This window comes from Heteronotia binoei, chromosome 5 (genome assembly GCF_032191835.1).
Source record: "Heteronotia binoei isolate CCM8104 ecotype False Entrance Well chromosome 5, APGP_CSIRO_Hbin_v1, whole genome shotgun sequence".
Taxonomy (NCBI): domain Eukaryota; kingdom Metazoa; phylum Chordata; class Lepidosauria; order Squamata; family Gekkonidae; genus Heteronotia; species Heteronotia binoei.
The window spans coordinates 155,951,007-155,968,191 of NC_083227.1; the positions used below are offsets into that span (position 1 = coordinate 155,951,007).

General features: G+C 39.7%; 1 protein-coding gene across 1 annotated transcript in view; it reads left to right on the forward strand.

Moving 5' to 3' along the window:
- Window positions 1-17,185, forward strand: part of SLIT3 (slit guidance ligand 3) — an 884,772-nt gene that overhangs the window by 487,445 nt on the left and 380,142 nt on the right. Inside the window, exon 6 of the mRNA XM_060240620.1 lies at window positions 11,278-11,349. Coding sequence (XP_060096603.1) covers window positions 11,278-11,349 — 72 coding nt within the window. The remainder of the gene's footprint in view (window positions 1-11,277; window positions 11,350-17,185) is intronic.

Sequence of the window (17,185 nt, forward strand, 5' to 3'; positions counted from 1 at the left end):
ACATCTGCCTCCCTGTATTAACTCGTAGTAGCCCCCCCCCACCAATCCTTCTCGGAACCAGAGTATTTTGTTACCTGCTCCTTTGCAGTGTTTTTTGAGTTCTCCGGTTTTACCTCATAGTTTCCCCGTCTGGATAGTTCTTGACCAACTTCTGGATGTCTGAAGGTTGTCCTGGAGCAAAAGGAGCCTCAGACATCCAGTTTACGGTTGCCATTTTTTTCACTACTTAGCGATTTGCGCACAACTGTATAACCACATAATGTTTTAACCTATGCACATGCACACATAATGCGCACATGTGCATAATGCGAATAAAAGTGGAGAAAAGAAGAACTGCATGGTGCCATCGTGTGGACGGCAGAAGATGGTTTCACCGCAGAGTGATTTGAATTGCAGTATGGCAGTCTGATCGATAATATCCAGAACAAAGATATTAGGGACAGAATCAGGTCAGTTTAACACGGACTCAACATGCTGTGTGAACAGGGCCAAAATGTATAAATAGTACAAGATACTTTCCAGTACAAGATCCAAAGCAGAGTTATGGCCTTCAAATTCCATTGAGGTCAATGGTTTTAGTTGACTGAAGCTCTGCTTAGATGGCACTGCATATCATCTATTAAGTTTTCTTGGTGCCTTTAATGTCACTTGGTGGTGTAAAAAAAAAATTCAAATACATTGATTAACTTACATCCCAAACCTACAATTTTACTAAGAAGGGGAAGGCAATGGCAAACCATCCCATAAAAAATCTGCCAAGAAAACATCATGATGTGCTTCCACAAGGGACTACCATTACCTTTATTTTAAGTCACCTGCAAAAAAAATTCAAATGTCAGCAGCCTGAAAGATTTTTAGTTTGAAAAAACACAAAACCCCATATATCAAGATGTTCTGGGAAGGAAGCCACAATTTGATGAAGTTTAAACTCACATCAGTGTGCACAGGTTTTGCGGCTTTGCTGCTGCTTTCCAGTATAGCAAAAGTTATTTTGTAAAATTAAAATATATATAATTTACCTGAAAATAACTTGCAATATTTGATTTTCCTTGATGCTGGATTTATTATGTTGATTTCTGCTGAATTTGTGTCCAGAATATAATGTCTAGATTTATTTTGCGGCAAATCTGTTTGTAGAAGGCATAGAAAATATATCCATGGACTAGATACTTTAGTTTGGGCAATGTGCTAGCCCTACTCGTGGTGGAGAGTGCACCTTAAGTTGCTGCTTGCCTTTAATACCTGTGAGCTTTCATGTATAAAGCCTATTGTTGAAATACGTGTATGGTGTGTGTTCCTTAGTATACCCCAAATTCTAGTTGCATGATTCAGATTTGAAACCCTTTTTGCTTGAGTATCTCTGACTTGTATTAGTTCAATTATTTTTCTCTGGACCTATCATTTCCAGATCAAAATTGACTAGCTATAGAGGACTTTTAATAAAAAAGCAAAGTTTTTTTTTAAATGGTAATATGTGTGCTTATGCGTATGAACTTCATACACCCAGTAAAAGTCATCCACTTTCTTCCTAATGTGCCTTTCTCCTATTTTGTTCTGTCCCTGTTGATTAGCCTGCCATGATTTCTAGTTATTATACAGTGCTTTTTAGGGTAACAACAATTATATTGTTATTTTACACTATTCCTCCATTAACAAACATACAGTATAAAGTTTATTATTCTAAGACTATAGACCTTAGGCATTTATTTAGAAATAATTTTATTGAAATTCAAATAAATATGCTTAAGAGCAGTCTGGAAGTGATCACTGAGCATGGCAAATAATTAACTTTCAAGCTATCATTTTGAGCAGCTGTATTAAGACTCACCAAAACAAAGAAGCAATAGTAAATTCAACCATAAGGTTACTGAATCAAAATATTTCAGTTATTCAGTCAGAAGATGTTTTGTTGTTGAGAGAAAAATGGGCATGGCAGCATAGCGCTTGGATTCCAGAATGCAAAATAGCCACTGTAACATAAATGTTAAATACTGCAAGAAACAGTTATTTATGAAATAAACTAATGCAGTTAATGCACTGATACAAAAACTGTCAGATATGTGAATATGAAAAAAATTCAATTCAATTCAAGCCATTTGGAATTTGATAACAATTTGCTTATTCCTAGCATTTTTACTTAATATTATTTTTCAAAAAAATTATTATTCTGTCACTAAACCTTAATTTCACGAACAAAGAAATGAAATAATAAATGCACATTCTTTGATTTATTCCAGATAAATAACTGGATTATCTCAGACAAGCCAACCATAAATCTCGGTTAAATTTTCAAAGAAATTGAAAGAGATTTAACCGTTTTGAGCCTAGAGTGCAGATTCCTTTTATCTGCTTTTGCTCTGCTGCCCCCACACCATGACATTTTATGACTATTCAGCTAACTGTATGACATGCAAAAAAAATCACGCAAGTTCAGTGTTAGTCAAAGCTGCATTTGTCCAACCTGTTTCTTTCATACAACTTCCAAAGACACCGAGATTCTTCCAAGGGAAAAGAACAAACCAACGTTCATCTCAAGAAGAAACTGCAACAGTGTATTTATGATTTGTTTCGGATATGAGAGTATAATATTGCTAGATATTCTGATGCCGTTTGCAAACAATTGACTTGGAAATAAACTTTCACGGTGTCTGCAACTCAGTTTTGTTATAATATGGGCTTCCTTGCACTCAGTTCTTACTTTGTAATTAAAAACAAGATCTATTTCAAGCAGATGTTCTGCTTTTGCGCCTCTGCAGTGTTCATTCATCAGACCAGGCAGCTGACGCTAGGACCCCAGTTGATGCATTCTCAGAACTTACTTTAAACTTTACTCCATCTCACATCATTGGTGAAAAAAGTCTATCTTTCCTGAAAACTCAAAAATTGATTTTGAGATTTTTAAACTGGCACAAGAATTGCCTGGTTTTGTCTTTGATCGATCAATCTAATCAGAAACCATATATGAAGCATTTATTTATTATTTTATTTGTTAAACATTTATAGCCAACCCTTCCTCATGGATCAAGGACATTTACAGTAACAGTTAAAAAAACATCTCCAGCTAAAACCAAAAATAAAACAGCAAACCTCAACTATCTCCCTTATCTCCACTCCTTAAAAGATGTTTGCCATTCATGTATACCACTTGGGCAGGCCTGTATCATGCAAATGTGACGATTTAAAAGTGCCAGGGCTAGAGGGCTTTTGGCATGATTCTTTGGCGGGGAGGAATACTGAACAATAAACCACCCAATAAATAATAATAATAAATTTTATTTATATCCCTCCCTCCCCTCCGAAGCAGGCTCAGGGCGGCTAACAGGACATGATATATACCATGATATTATATAAAACAATTGTAAAATACAGTAAAATATTATGTCTTGCAAAACGAGTTTGTCATTTAAAGGATTGTTATAGATGTGGGTGTTTGGTATAAACCAAACCGAATAAATACTCCCCAAGAACCGCTTTTAGCTGAATGCAGATCAGATTTGGCTACTGATATACCTGCCCCCCCCCAGCCAATATTATTCGGTTTTTATTCAGGCCAGCTATATTGCCAAGTCACCACAGCAACAGTACAGCTTGGAGAAGACATTCCCTTTACTCGCTGAGGTGTACTCCCAAGGATGCACAACTCTGTGAGTGAAGGGAAAGCATTTTAAACAACCTTCCCTTCACTCTCCCGAGTTACCTTTTTAGAGAGCCAGTTTGGTGCAGTGGTTAAGTGCACAGACACTTATCTGGGAGAACCAGGTTTGATTCCCCACTCCTCCACTTGCACCTGCTGGAATGGCCTTGGGTCAGCCATAGCTCTTATAGGAGTTGTCCTTGAAATGGCAGCTGCTGTGAGAGCTCTCTCAGCCCCCCCTCACAAGATGTTTGTTGTGGGGGGAGAAGAAATAGGAGATTATAAGATGCTCTGAGTCTCTGATGCAGCGAGAAGGGTGGGGAATAAATCTGCAGTCTTCTTTTTAAAGCCAGTTTGGTGTGGAGAGCCAGTTTGGTGTAGTGGTTAAGTGTGCGGACTCTTATCTGGGAGAACCGGGTTTGATTCCCCACTCCTCCACTTGCACCTGCTAGCATGGCCTTGGGTCAGCCATAGCTCTGGCAGAGGTTGTCCTTGAAAGGGCAGCTGCTGTGAAAGCCCTCTCCAGCCCCACCCACCTCACAGGGTGTCTGTTGTGGGGGAGGAAGGTAAAGGAGATTGTGAGCCACTCTGAGACCCTTCGGAGTGGAGGGCGGGATATAAATCCAATATCATCTTCTTCTTCTAAATGCCCTCCCTTTATTTGTGGAGGAATGCTGCCAAGGCAACACTGCTCTGGAGAGTGATGGGAAGGCATTTAAAATGCCAAATAAAGTCGGGTTTTTTTTATTATTTACCTGAATCCCAATATCATACCAATACTGGAATTTGGGGATATTGGGAAATACCAATATTTTCCAGGTTCAATAGACCCAAACCTGAAAAAGCAAAAAAAAAAAAATTGTACACATCCCTAGTATTGTACATCCATTCCAAAATAACACCTAATTTTCTGTGGAAAATCCTGCAGCCAATCAGGTGCCACGGCATTGAAGGGACAAAGACTGTTCCATGGTTGCTTAGGAAACGCACTTCTATCTGCTAGCTTATGCTACAATTTCCAAGTGGCATTGTGAGAATGTCCGTATGGCAAAACATTATGAGCTGATTTTTAGAACCTGTTGGAGAAAAATCTGGTTTCACTGGTGTTTTATTTTATTTTATTTTTTTGGTTGCTGTTCTTATAGTCAAATATCTGTATTATCTGAGTATCTGAGTTTTTCAAAATTATTGGTCCAATTATGATTCACAGAGCGATTGCCCATCATTCAGTGTGACCTATTTTCTTATTTGTTTATTTGTTTACCTTAAATTGATGCATTTCCTTTCTTCACAATAAGCCAGTTCAGGGAAATGCTGTATCCTTCCTGTTCTTCTATTTACATGAGCTACATTTCTTTGTACTACCCTTCAAAAACTGTAGAACCGTATTTGTGATACTGAAGGACCATTATATAATTTTAAAAGGAGCACGTGCTACTATCATAATTTCAGGCAGCGATTTAAATTCTGGTGGTTGGCTATACTCGGAGGTCTCAGGATCGCCGTAGTGTAGTGCAGTAGGTCATCGGTGGTGTTCTTACGGGCCAGTCCCATTGCTGCAGATGTTACCATTCATATAATGCCTGGTGGAAGAGTGCCATTTTGCAGGCCCTGCGGAACTGTAAGAGCTCTCGCAGGGCCCTAACCTCCTCCGGCAACTCATTCCACCAGCTAGGGGCAGCAACGGAAATGGCCCTGGCTCTCGTCGTTGATGAACAGTGCTGAACAGTGATAAAATCCTTATTTTCCAAATGCAGTTTTGAAAATATTGCAATTCCGTTGGTGGCTTAGTCTAACCTAATGGTTGTTTTGAGTATTCCCCCACAGACAGAAGAAAGTGACGAACACAAGGGCTTGGGTAACTAAAGGGCCACTTTATTTATTAATATAACAGCAGGGGCTATAAACATAACAGGCAGCACAGCAGGGCCAGGGGACAAAACACCCTCCCCTGCCGCATGACGGGTGAGCCACCCTGCCCAAATGAATGGCTCGTACCCGGCCGGCATAGCAAAAGTCATGCCCTGGAGTTCCAACCCCAGCTGCATGGATGGAGGGTGGATCAATCCAGGCAAATCCAAGGCAGTCCGCTTCATCACTCAACCAGTCCGCACAGCCCAGGAATGATTTAGCTGGATCCCATGCCCCAAAACTAATGGTGGTCACCGAGTTGCATAATGGAAGTTAGGCAAAAACCCAGCCAACCTGAAAGTGACCAACCTACTTAACCAGCCGCACCTCAGCCAATTCCACAATTCCTTCTGTCAGCAGTGCGAGATAGGCAAAAAAACACATCTTGCCATAGCCAAACAGGCAGATGTGAAAAAAATTCTTTCCCAGTCACACATAATAAGAGCAACCAGCTGTTGCCCACACTGCACCAAGGGTGGGAGGGTGGGCCGAGCATGAGGCGAAGACTGAAGGAGCGGGAGCAGAGCTAGCCGTTAGGGCATGTAGCTCTGCCCCCCAACTCCCATCATGCCCTGCCCACTCTTCCTCCTCACGAGAAGCCAAAACAGCCCCCGTCGGCATGGCTGTTCAGCCTGCCTCCGGTGGGAGCTGCATTCTACTGTACAGTAAATAGCTCACCAATTTGTACCTCCTACTGTTTGAGTATCTCATATGAAAAATTTGCCTGTTCACCTTCTGCTGTGATTCCTGTAAGTGGCCCTTGCAGCTCAGAATATGACAGCTGCTCCTTCATCAATTATTTATTGTATTTTAAGGGGAGGGACGGTGGCTCAGTGGTAGAGCATCTGCTTGGGAAGCAGAGGGTCCCAGGTTCAATCCCTGGCATCTCCAACTCAAAAGGGTCCAGGCAAATAGGTGTGAAAAACCTCAGCTTGAGACCCTGGAGAGCCGCTGCCAGTCTGAGAAGACAATACTGACTTTGATGGACCCAGGGTCTGATTCAGTATAAGGCAGCTTCATATGCAGGAGGGATGGTGGCTCAGTGGTAGAGCATCTGCTTGGTAAGCAGAAGGTCCCAGGTTCAATCCCCGGCATCTCCAAAAAAACAAGGGTCCAGGCAAATAGGTATGAAAAACCTCAGCTTGAGACCCTGGAGAGTCGCTGCCAGTCTGAGTAGACAAGACTGACTTTGATGGACCAAGGGTCTGATTCAGTATAAGGCAGCTTCATATGTCCACCTTTCAGCACTATGGTGGTTTGAAATAAAACACAGCAATTATAAGTTCAATTAAAAGATGTACTTCAATAAAATCATAACAGTCATTAAAATACCATCCCCAGACATCTCCAAACAAAAAACAATAAACCAACAGCTTAATAGCAGCAACACAGTATCAGCAAGTCGAATAAAACCCCTTCCAAATGAAATACCAATCATAAAACGCAAGCAGGTGAACATTTGATCTACTATCCAAGCTTTGACAAAAGCACTGTCTTCTCCTAGTGTGTAAAACTCACTGGATGGACAGATAGCAGGAAAGAATTCTACAGACAGGGTACCAGAACAGAAAAGGCTCTGACTGAAAAGGCCCTCTCAGATACACATGGGTGAGGTAATCCCATAGCTAGGGGGTGGTTCACAGCCCTCACCCATTCCTTTAGCTGCCCCAATACCATCTCTGTTGCTTTGGCTACCCCAATAAACAACAGCAATTGTGGATGTTAATGACCGTTTTCACACAGAGCTCACCTCGCAGTCACAATCCTGTTCCCTCCGCAGCGTCTGGTCGGATTTCCCACAATCTGCGCCGAAGTTACAGGAAGTGCCGCAGCTTTTGCGTATCAAACGTAAACCGCTAAAACCCACTTCCTGTAACTTCGGCGCGGATGGTGGGAAATCCGACAGACGCTGGGGAGGGAACAGGATTGTGACTGCGAGGTAAGCTGTGTGCGAAAAAGGTTAATGTGTCTAGAACAGTAATATCATTTGCTCATTCTTCATTGAACTATGATGGTTAACCATAATTGAAGTCCTAAGAAGGCCAAATTTCAAGTTATGGATCTGGGAGAGGACACCCAGAGCAAGCTTCTAGTGAAGATCCTAATAGCTGAGCAGGTTCATATAAGAGACTATGGAAACTGGTCCCAGAATATTTAGGAATTTAAGGGTAAGTACTAACACTTTAGGAGACCCATGGCGCAGAGTGGCAAAGCTGCAGTACTGCAGTCGGAGCCCTCTGCTCACAACCTGAGTTCGATCCCAGTGAAAGCTGGTTCAGGTAGCCGGCTCAGGTTGACTCAGCCTTCCATCCTTCTGAGGTCGGTAAAATGAGTAACCAGCTTGCTGGGGGGAAAGTGTAGATGACTGGGGAAGGCAATGGCAAACCACCCCATAAAAAGTCTGCCATGAAAATGTTGTGAAAGCAACGTCACCCCAGAGTCGAAAACGACTGGTGCTTGCACAGGGGACTACCTTTACTAACACTATGAATTGAGCTTGGGGGAAAGGGGAACCTTGTCGGCAGTGAAGGTACTGAAGATCTTTAAAAACCTGTGAGATGTGTGCTTAGCAACTTGTCTAATTGGTGGGAAAACATACTGTTTTAGACTAGAACTAAAAAAAAAAGCCACTTGCAGTGTAGATGTTCTTTTTAATCTGGTTGTACATAAACTGTACTTCTGCAATACTGGGCATATGTTGAATTTGTCTAAAATTGGTTTTAGTCTTAATTCCAAGCATTCCAATAAAATATACAGAGTTTTCTTTTTTATATTACTGTATTAACCTAGAAAGGTCTTGCAGCATATTCTTTACAATTTATTAGTACAGTTATAGCACATGTTATGGGAAAATGGGAGAATATAAACATGTTCTATTTCAGACCACTTCTTGGACTTATTAAGGGAGAGTGTATGATGAAAGGTCTGGAAGTTCGGGACACCTTCAGTGTGAATATGCATTTAGGTGCTGAAATTTAGATGAAATAAACTACTCTTTAAGGATTTTTTAAGATGTGAGCTTTGAAGGTAGTAGTGGCACATATATTTCCATGTTATAAATGATCTCATCCCATTATAGGAGGAACTAATTCTGCGATTTTTGCTCCAACATATATAGGAAATAAACTGCTAGATTATGATGAATGTTGTTTTGTCACCCTGTATTTTCTTTTACAACTGTACTTGAATTGTGCTCTGTATTGTTCCTAGTAGCATCTTGTGCAACTTGCAAATTGTGCTTATGGTTGCTTTTAACATCTTCTTGCATTAACCCGCACTCCATAAATTAAATAGTGTTTTACCATTATAGTGACTAAAAATTCTATTCCTCATAAAATAATTTTGCCTCATCAAAACTACTCCAAATATCCTGTTACCTTCCCCAGCAGTGTCCTTCTGTCTTCCAGGTCCAGTTGTAAGAATATCAAAAGAGACTTTTTCGAATAGACTAAGGGTTAATATAGCTCAACGCTGGGTTTGCTTTTGGTGGAAAGACAGATGCCAATAGTCTCCCTACTGTTTGTGTCCAGCATTTGGTATTCAGAGATATACTAACTTCAAGGTATTATAGGATTTATTCAGACATCATGGACAAATGAACATTCATTTGTGATGGACATCGAACTCCTATCTTTCTCCAGCTTTATTTCAGAATCCTTCAAACTCCAGTTGTTATTGTTGTTTGTGACATCTGACTGTGGATACTTGGCCACAGACAAACTGGAGTTTCTTTCTTTCCCACAAACTCTAGGATTCTAAGCCGCTGTTTAGTCATGATTTAACATTAACTTTTTTTAAAAAAATTGTGGACTGTTTGCTAACATGCATGGCTTCAGAAGCCAATGCAGGGCTCCTGATGGTAGAATAAATTAATACACCATTTAGAAATCAAAGAATAGCCTGCAACAATATGTGTTGTGTGGTAGGAGTGGCGTGGGGGTAAGAATAGGGTTGTTTGATAAATACCCAAAAGCACATTCCCATTTTCATTTGTGACAGTAACTATGTGCTGGATTGCACTAGTCTTCTGTTGCGTGGGGGAAACTAGATTTTTCAGACTCAACACGCTCTACTATTTTACTAACTCAGACTGGTCTGAAGTCCACTATGAAATTCAGAGCTGCTTATAGTGCATTCCTAGAGCTACACCCTTCTAAGAGCATTGAATTCAAAGAATGTAAAAGTAGTACCTCTATTTAGAACTGTTTGTCAGTAATCTACTCTGGGTGTATTAGACTGTGCAATTTCTCATTTACATAACATTATAAAATATTGGGTTTTGCTGTTAGGAAAAGCCCATATGAAATTAGTTGATATTCTTAATAAATCAGTATCTTACACATCTTCCTTAACGTTCTATAATTTTAACAAGCTATAAATTTTTCTCAGTCCTCAAAATAACACACATATATATTTACTAAATGCCAAAGTAAGCAACTGTAAGTGATACCTGTAGAGGCAAAAAGTTGTATATAGTGTGAGTATATTCATGTATTACTCATTTATTTCAGTTTCTAATCCACACAAATCTGTGGACAACAATACCATATAGGAACAAGATTTAAATACCCATGGAAAACATAAAATTCTTTTTTTTTAAATCCCTTTCTTGCTAAGCCTTTAGCCATTAAAAGTATTGTATGCCCTAGAGTGTGTATAAAGCACATGTATTGAAAGAAATAAAGGTGGTAACATGGTATACGCTAGTTGCCTTTTTTTCGTGAGCAATATGCAGTGGGCTCAGTGTAATGATGTCTATATGTGTATTGGGGTATATTCAGAAACATGAAGACATATGGCTGTGAATGTCATTGTGTTTGAGCACTGTTTGAAGGGTTGCCCTGTGCTAATCTGTGGTGTGCCTGAGTTGGTTATTATGGAAACACCTGGTCAGATTCTTCAATGAGCCATTTTCTTTCTTCAATTTCCTTATGATTTTGGCACACCTGCATTTATTGAAGCACATTAGGATATATCCAAAGTTAAGGATTCCGCCTGAACGTAGATATTTTAACATGAAATTCCTTGATTAGATCTAGCTGCGGCTTTCTTCTCTTGCTTGATGGACTTGTGCTGATTCCGTGCTCCGTCAGAAATGTTTCAATAGACAGGCCTACCAGATGGGACTGGTACAATGCAGAATGCATTGAACCACCACAGACATTTGGTGCTTGGAATAATAAAAAGACTATAAAATTAGATTAGTTGAGTCTAATTTGGAATTGGTATATTCCCTGTGCACCCTCGACGCTCTTGGGAAGATAAAGCCTTGAGATTTAGTACTGTCAGGACAGAGGACTACAACTTCCAGTAAAAGGGGGAAAACAGCATTCTGGGAGGTCGCGGAGGGCAGCCCGGTGACCTCCAATGATTTACAGGCCTTTAGCTTAATGAAATTGTTTCAGTGACATGACGGTAAAAGCTCATAATGGATTGGATGCCCTAATGTAATGAAATTATTCCCTTCTGCCTTAGAGGGGGGGGGGGGGGAAAAGCACAATTAATATTTACTGAGACCTGACAGGCTTCAGTGTGCTGTAGTATGCAGCTCTTTCAGACAGCGAGAAGAGACAGAGCAGCGTGGCAGGCTACAAGCGGGCTTCCTCCTGGTGACAAGCAAAGACTGCAAGGGGGTGGAGGGACACCGTAGTGACAGGGGAGCTTAGAACATGGTGCTCCTAGGCAGCGTGGTTACCAGGCAAGCCTTCAATACTTTCCCTTCCTTCCTGCAGGCAACTGGACAACAATCAGATCAGCTGCATTGAAGATGGAGCCTTCCGAGCCCTGCGTGACTTGGAGATTCTGTGAGTTGACTTTCTGGTTTCTTTTGTGCATCTGTGTTTGTGTGTGTGTGTCTACATTTGTTTGTGTATATATTACTCTGTCCCTGTGTGTGCTGCAGTGCTTTTCCCCCCTCCCCCCTTTTTTCCTCTTTTTTTTAGTTAAAGTGTGTAACCAATGAGGAGAATTTTCACACTTAATGACTAGCCATTACTGTTAATTAACCATGACACGGAGGCTTCAGTTCTTGTGGTCCTAAGGAACACGGGGGGGAAAAAAAATCACATTGGGTTTTTGTATTGAACAGATGGGATTTAATAGGCTTTAAAGCATGTATACTCTTCTGTATACATACAGGTAGTGATATTGAGTAGAGTAGGGTTAACAGGTTTGAGTGGCATAATATTTGGAAGCAGTTTACAATTGACCTAGACAGAGAGGATAATTGCTAAACATACAGAAAGGGCTTGAGCAAGATAGCTCAGCACAATGGCAAAGAGACAGTTCCATTATGAAGTCTGCTAATATAGCAGATCTTAGCATTATTAGAATGTGAACTTCACACCTCTCATTTTAAAGCTGCGGTTCAAGAAACAGAGATGTAATACTCACACCATTTATTCTGGAGTAGACCACATTGGCAGTGCTCTGAATGATAAATGAGATCCACATTATCAAAACTTATTCTGCATTATAATTATGTGCAGAGAGGATGTTTTTAGCAGTATAAACAGTATTACGCTTACTTTTAACATGTTCTTACGCATTCAAAAATAACATTCTAGACAATTTTGGTTTTAATTTTAATTACTTTATTAGACGTTTCAAATTATATGACGAAAATTTTTGACATTTTTCTTCTTTTGAGGTTTCCACTTCATATCTGAAGTCAAATTTTTTTTAAAAAAAACCCATATAACTTATTATACACATCAAACACTCTGAAAAGTTCAAGGTTGTCTATGGTATAGGCAGTTCAGGCCTAGTCAAGCCTACTAAGGCCCATAGTGAAGGTTTTGTTCAGATGGAGGCCAAGATAGAAAAATTCTACGTACCTTATTTGCAGGATAGGCAAGTATCTCAATATTGAGCCTTGTGGTCTTGAATAGGAATTAATACCTTCAGAAAGTGTTCACAGTGTAATTGTGAGCTTGCCTGTACTCAAAGGTCCTTTCTGTTCCCTTTCTTAATTTAATAAGTGGATTGCTTGACTGTTCTTTGGATATATCTTTAATCATGTTATTCTTCGCATACAGTGTAAGTGCTTTAAAATATATTGCTGTTTACTGAAAATAATAAATGCATCATTTTGAGTTATGATTAGAAATTGGAAAGTCAAGCTACTGATCAGCGGCTTTTTAAAAATGACATTTGATAAATAATACCGTATTGATTTGGTTGCCATTGAAGCAGTAAGTGACGCATTTTGCCTTTTTAAATTTTGATTTGTGTTGTGGGTGTCAACAAACTTTCCAATGACATCTAGTTCAGAAGTTTTCCTTGTGGCTGCCAGAAGTACTTTTTTTTCCCTTTTCACAATATATGTTGAATGATAAAGTTAACAGATGTCCTGTGACATCTTGAAGTTTTTGGATTATCCGGCAAGTTTTCCTTTAAAAACTCCTAAACTTGTGCAGGACGTGAAAACTTATAAAACGTTCTTTGTTTCTGATAGAGGTAAAAACTTCATTCTTAATTTTGTGTCATACATGTTAATACTTTTTCAGAGCTTTTTCTCCGCTTCTGCAGTGTAATGATGTGCTTTAGAACACTGGGTGTTCTAAAGTGCATCCTCAAATACTTTGAGAACACCGGCAAAACCATATAGAGTGGTTTTAAGCGCACCTGGGGTACCACAATTCATCTTGAAAGCAGTCCAAAATTTTAAAAACAATGGAAATTGAAAATGAGTGTTGACAAAAGAACCTGAAGGCACACACTGTAAATGCTCCTGAGTATTGTTCCTGCTCTGTTTTATACAATCATGATTTCACTTCTAATTAATCATACAAAGAAAGGTGTGTCTCAGTATTAATGTGTAGCAGAGTAAGTTGGGCAAATACCAGCTTTCCATTGGAAGAATTCAAAATGACATCAAACATAGCTGAAAATATGTTCTTCGTCTGAATTATAAACTCGTTTGCTGAGTAGTGACAATTAACTAACTACTTAAACTGTAAGTGAAGACTCTATAATGTTTTTACTATAACTTATCTGGTAACTCAAAGTACCTCTGTTGCACCTCTTTTTGGGTTTTTTTGGGGGGGAAAAGTGGGATGTAAAGGTTTAATTAAATAATTAAACCTTTACATCCCACTTCCCCCCCCCCCAAAAAAAAAAAAACGCAAAAGGAGGTGCAACAGAGGAGAGACCTCTGCAGCAGTTACTGTAATCATAAAATTGCAATCACACGGTGGGAATTACTCCATAGAACTCTTTGAATGAGTCACAGCATATTTGCATAAGAGCTTCAATTTACTTATGGCACATTTCAGTATCGTTATGCAATTTGAAACTGTATGTTAAATAAATTCTTGGTATTTATATTTTATTCAAAATAAGGATTCGTAAAATATAAGGAAGAGGTTACTCTGATTTAAGACATTGTTTTATTTATTCCCTTGTTTGGGAAACAAAATAAATTGGCATAAAGTCTAAATTTAATCTCATAATTTTAATAATTCTTTCATAGTTATTAGACACATTTTAACAGACGTGATAGGATTTGTATAAATATCACATGATTTTCAACAAACATATTGTTCGCTGCTATCAGCCATACGTAGGCCAGAAATAAAAAATGGACTAAAATTAATTGGCTTTACTGTAGCTGTGGAAACAAGTGCCTCAGACTTATTTGTATTACTGACTGAATATCATTGTTGCAAAATAGTTATGTCTAGAATTGTTTTAGTATTTTATGGCATATACTAATGGTCTGTGTGCTATTGCCATTATGTTTATTTTTCATTAAAGGTCACTATCAATTCATAGATAAGACTTTCTCTAGCAGAATAGTGTTACAAGCTGTAGTGTTACAAGTAGGCTTGCCAATCCGTAGGTCCCAGCGGTGGTCCTCCGCTTTCCCAGGCTCCTTCCCGCTCCCAGTCAGCTGGCCGGCGGCGGGAAGCTCGGCCCCCAGAGGACCATGTGCCTTTCCGCCGCTGGAGGCTTCAGTCTCCGATTGAAAGGCTTCCTCTTGGGATGGTGTGTCTGTGTTACTTTGAAGAAGTTGGCAGCAACTCGTGAGTAGAGAGACCAATCCCTCGCTTCAGTCACCAGAAACGGGGGGGGGCGGGGGAGGGAAACGTCTGCTGAGCACTTCATTATTCCCTATGTGGAGATCGATTCTCATACGGTATAATGGGGAATTGATCTGGAAGTTTCAGGGGCTCTGGGGGAGCTGTTTTTTGAGGTAGAGGCACCAAATTTTCAGTATAGTATCTAGTGCCTCTCCCCAAAGTACCCCCCAAGTTTCAAAATGATTGGACCAGGGGGTCCAATTCTATGAGTCCCAAAAGAAGGTTCCCCTATCCTTCATTATTTCCTATGGAAGGAAGACATTTTAAAAGGTGTGCTGTCCCTTTAAATGTGATGGCCTGAACTCCCTTGGAGTTCAGTTATGCTTGTCACACCCTTGTTCCTTGCTCCACCCCCAAAGTCTCCTGGCTTCACCCCCAAAGTCCCCAGATATTTCTTGAATTGGACTTGGCAACCCTAGTTACAAGCTGTGAAAAGAAAACCCATAAATAATACATTGGTTGACTAAAATGTCTTTTACTTTGATTAGAGTTGTTCATTACTGAGAAAAGCAGCTAAAAAAAATTAAAGACAAAAGTAGAAATGCTATAAATAGTTATGATTCAGTGTTATTGCTGTAGGTCACCTTAAAAGCGGTAAATACTTGCAATTAAAGTCTTTCAAATATTAACTTGTAGCTATGAACCAGAGACACCTATGTAGGTACATGAAGCGCTTGCTGGCAGCAGTCCCTTATGTTTTGCATCATGTTCCCTTGCTGGACTTCCAACCTTTGGATCTTTTTGGAAGACAAAAGGGCGGCCACTAAAAAAGAGGCCTAAAGAAGCCATGTGGGCATGTGACACTTTGGATCTTGGCCCAAATCTAGTTCTAAAGGGAGGAGATGTCTGTCTTATGGCACTTGTTCCCTTGATTGTTAAACGTCCCTGGAAGTGTTTAATCTCATTGTTTTGAAATCATAGTTTCTCAGTTTTTTATGAACATAGCAAATCTGTGGGCAATAATTTATCATGATGGTATCATAGAATAAAATAGAGAGTTGGTCATGTCTGTTTATTGTAATTCTTCAAGCTAAGGTATTTTCTCAGTAAGGCTTGCTTAAAACATTTCCTGGTGGAAGTAAGGAGTATCTGACATTTGTTTAAATACTTTATTTTCTTAGAATAAAGGCGACGCCCATTTTTGATGCACATACTTGATATAGTCTGTAGGATGGATCTTGCTGTTTCAGTATTGGTGTCTTCATTTATATTGTGGAAAGTTTCCATGTACAGACTGGATCATATGGGCTGGAAGGATTATGTAGGAAACCACATGCCTGTTTCACATGTGCAAACTGGCCAATGCTCTCAAATGGGACTTTGTGACTGCAAAACAGAAAATGGGACTATAAAAAGCACAACAATCTGTAAAGCAGCCTGAGGTGATTTTTAGATCATATGATGGTAAATACATTACATTTATTTTTTCAGCTGAGAAACATTTCCTCTGTTTTAATAAGTGTCATTGGACAGCATTGGAGATAAATACTTTCATTATTGTTTCATTATTGACCGGCTCCTTTTATATATCTGCACACACACCTAATTAGATGCGGTGTTTAAAAATATGACATAATGCATGTTGCTCCTTAATGAAAACCTGTAAATGGCAAAATGATGTAATTTCTAGTTCTGTTTTGCTACACATTACAGTTAGTTTAGGCAATTAGACTTAAATGTGAATTGTGTTAGTTGCATTCAGAACTGTCACCATATTTAATTGAGAACTTTCCTCTGTAAATTTTCTTGCAAATTTCCCTCCAGTCATTCTGATTACATAATACAGTATTTTTATAATAAATTTAAATTTAAAAGGAATTCTGGGATTCTGCGTGGAGAGAGTTTTGACTCTATGAAGGGTGAAAATGGAAAACCTAGTGTTTACAGTTATGATTAGTCAGTTACCTTACTGATTTTTAAAAAAACGAGATACAGTAGGATTGCCAATCCCCAGGTGGGGGCAGGGGATCGTCAGGGTCGTCAGAAAGCGGGGGGGAGGGGAGGGAAATGTCTGCTGGGAACTCTGTTATTCCCTATGGAGATTTATTCCCATAGAAAATAATGGAGAATTGATCAGCTGGTATCTGGGGCTCTGGGGGGGTGCTGTTTTGGGGGGGTAGATGCACCAAATTTTTAGTATAGCATCTAGTGCCTCTCCCCAAAATACCCTCCAAGTTTCAAAAAAATTGGACCAGGGGGTCCAATTCTATGAGCCCCAAAAGAAGGTGCCCCTATCCTTCATTATTTCCTATGGAAAGAAGGCATTGAAAAGGTGTGCCATCCCTTTAAATGTGATGGCCAGAACTCCCTTTGGAGTTCGACTATGCTTGTCACAGCCTTGATCTTGGCTCCACCCCTAATGTCTTCTGGCTCCATCCCCAAAGTCTCCTGGCTCCACCCCCAAAGTCCCCAGATATTTCTTAAATTGGACTTGGCAACCCTAAGATACAGTAGGATGAATGCAGGAAACGTGACGGTGTTCACTTCCTCTGTCAACAGAGGGAAAAATCCATACCTGCTCTTGACAGGTTATTGCAGGCCAGTGCGTAGAGAGATT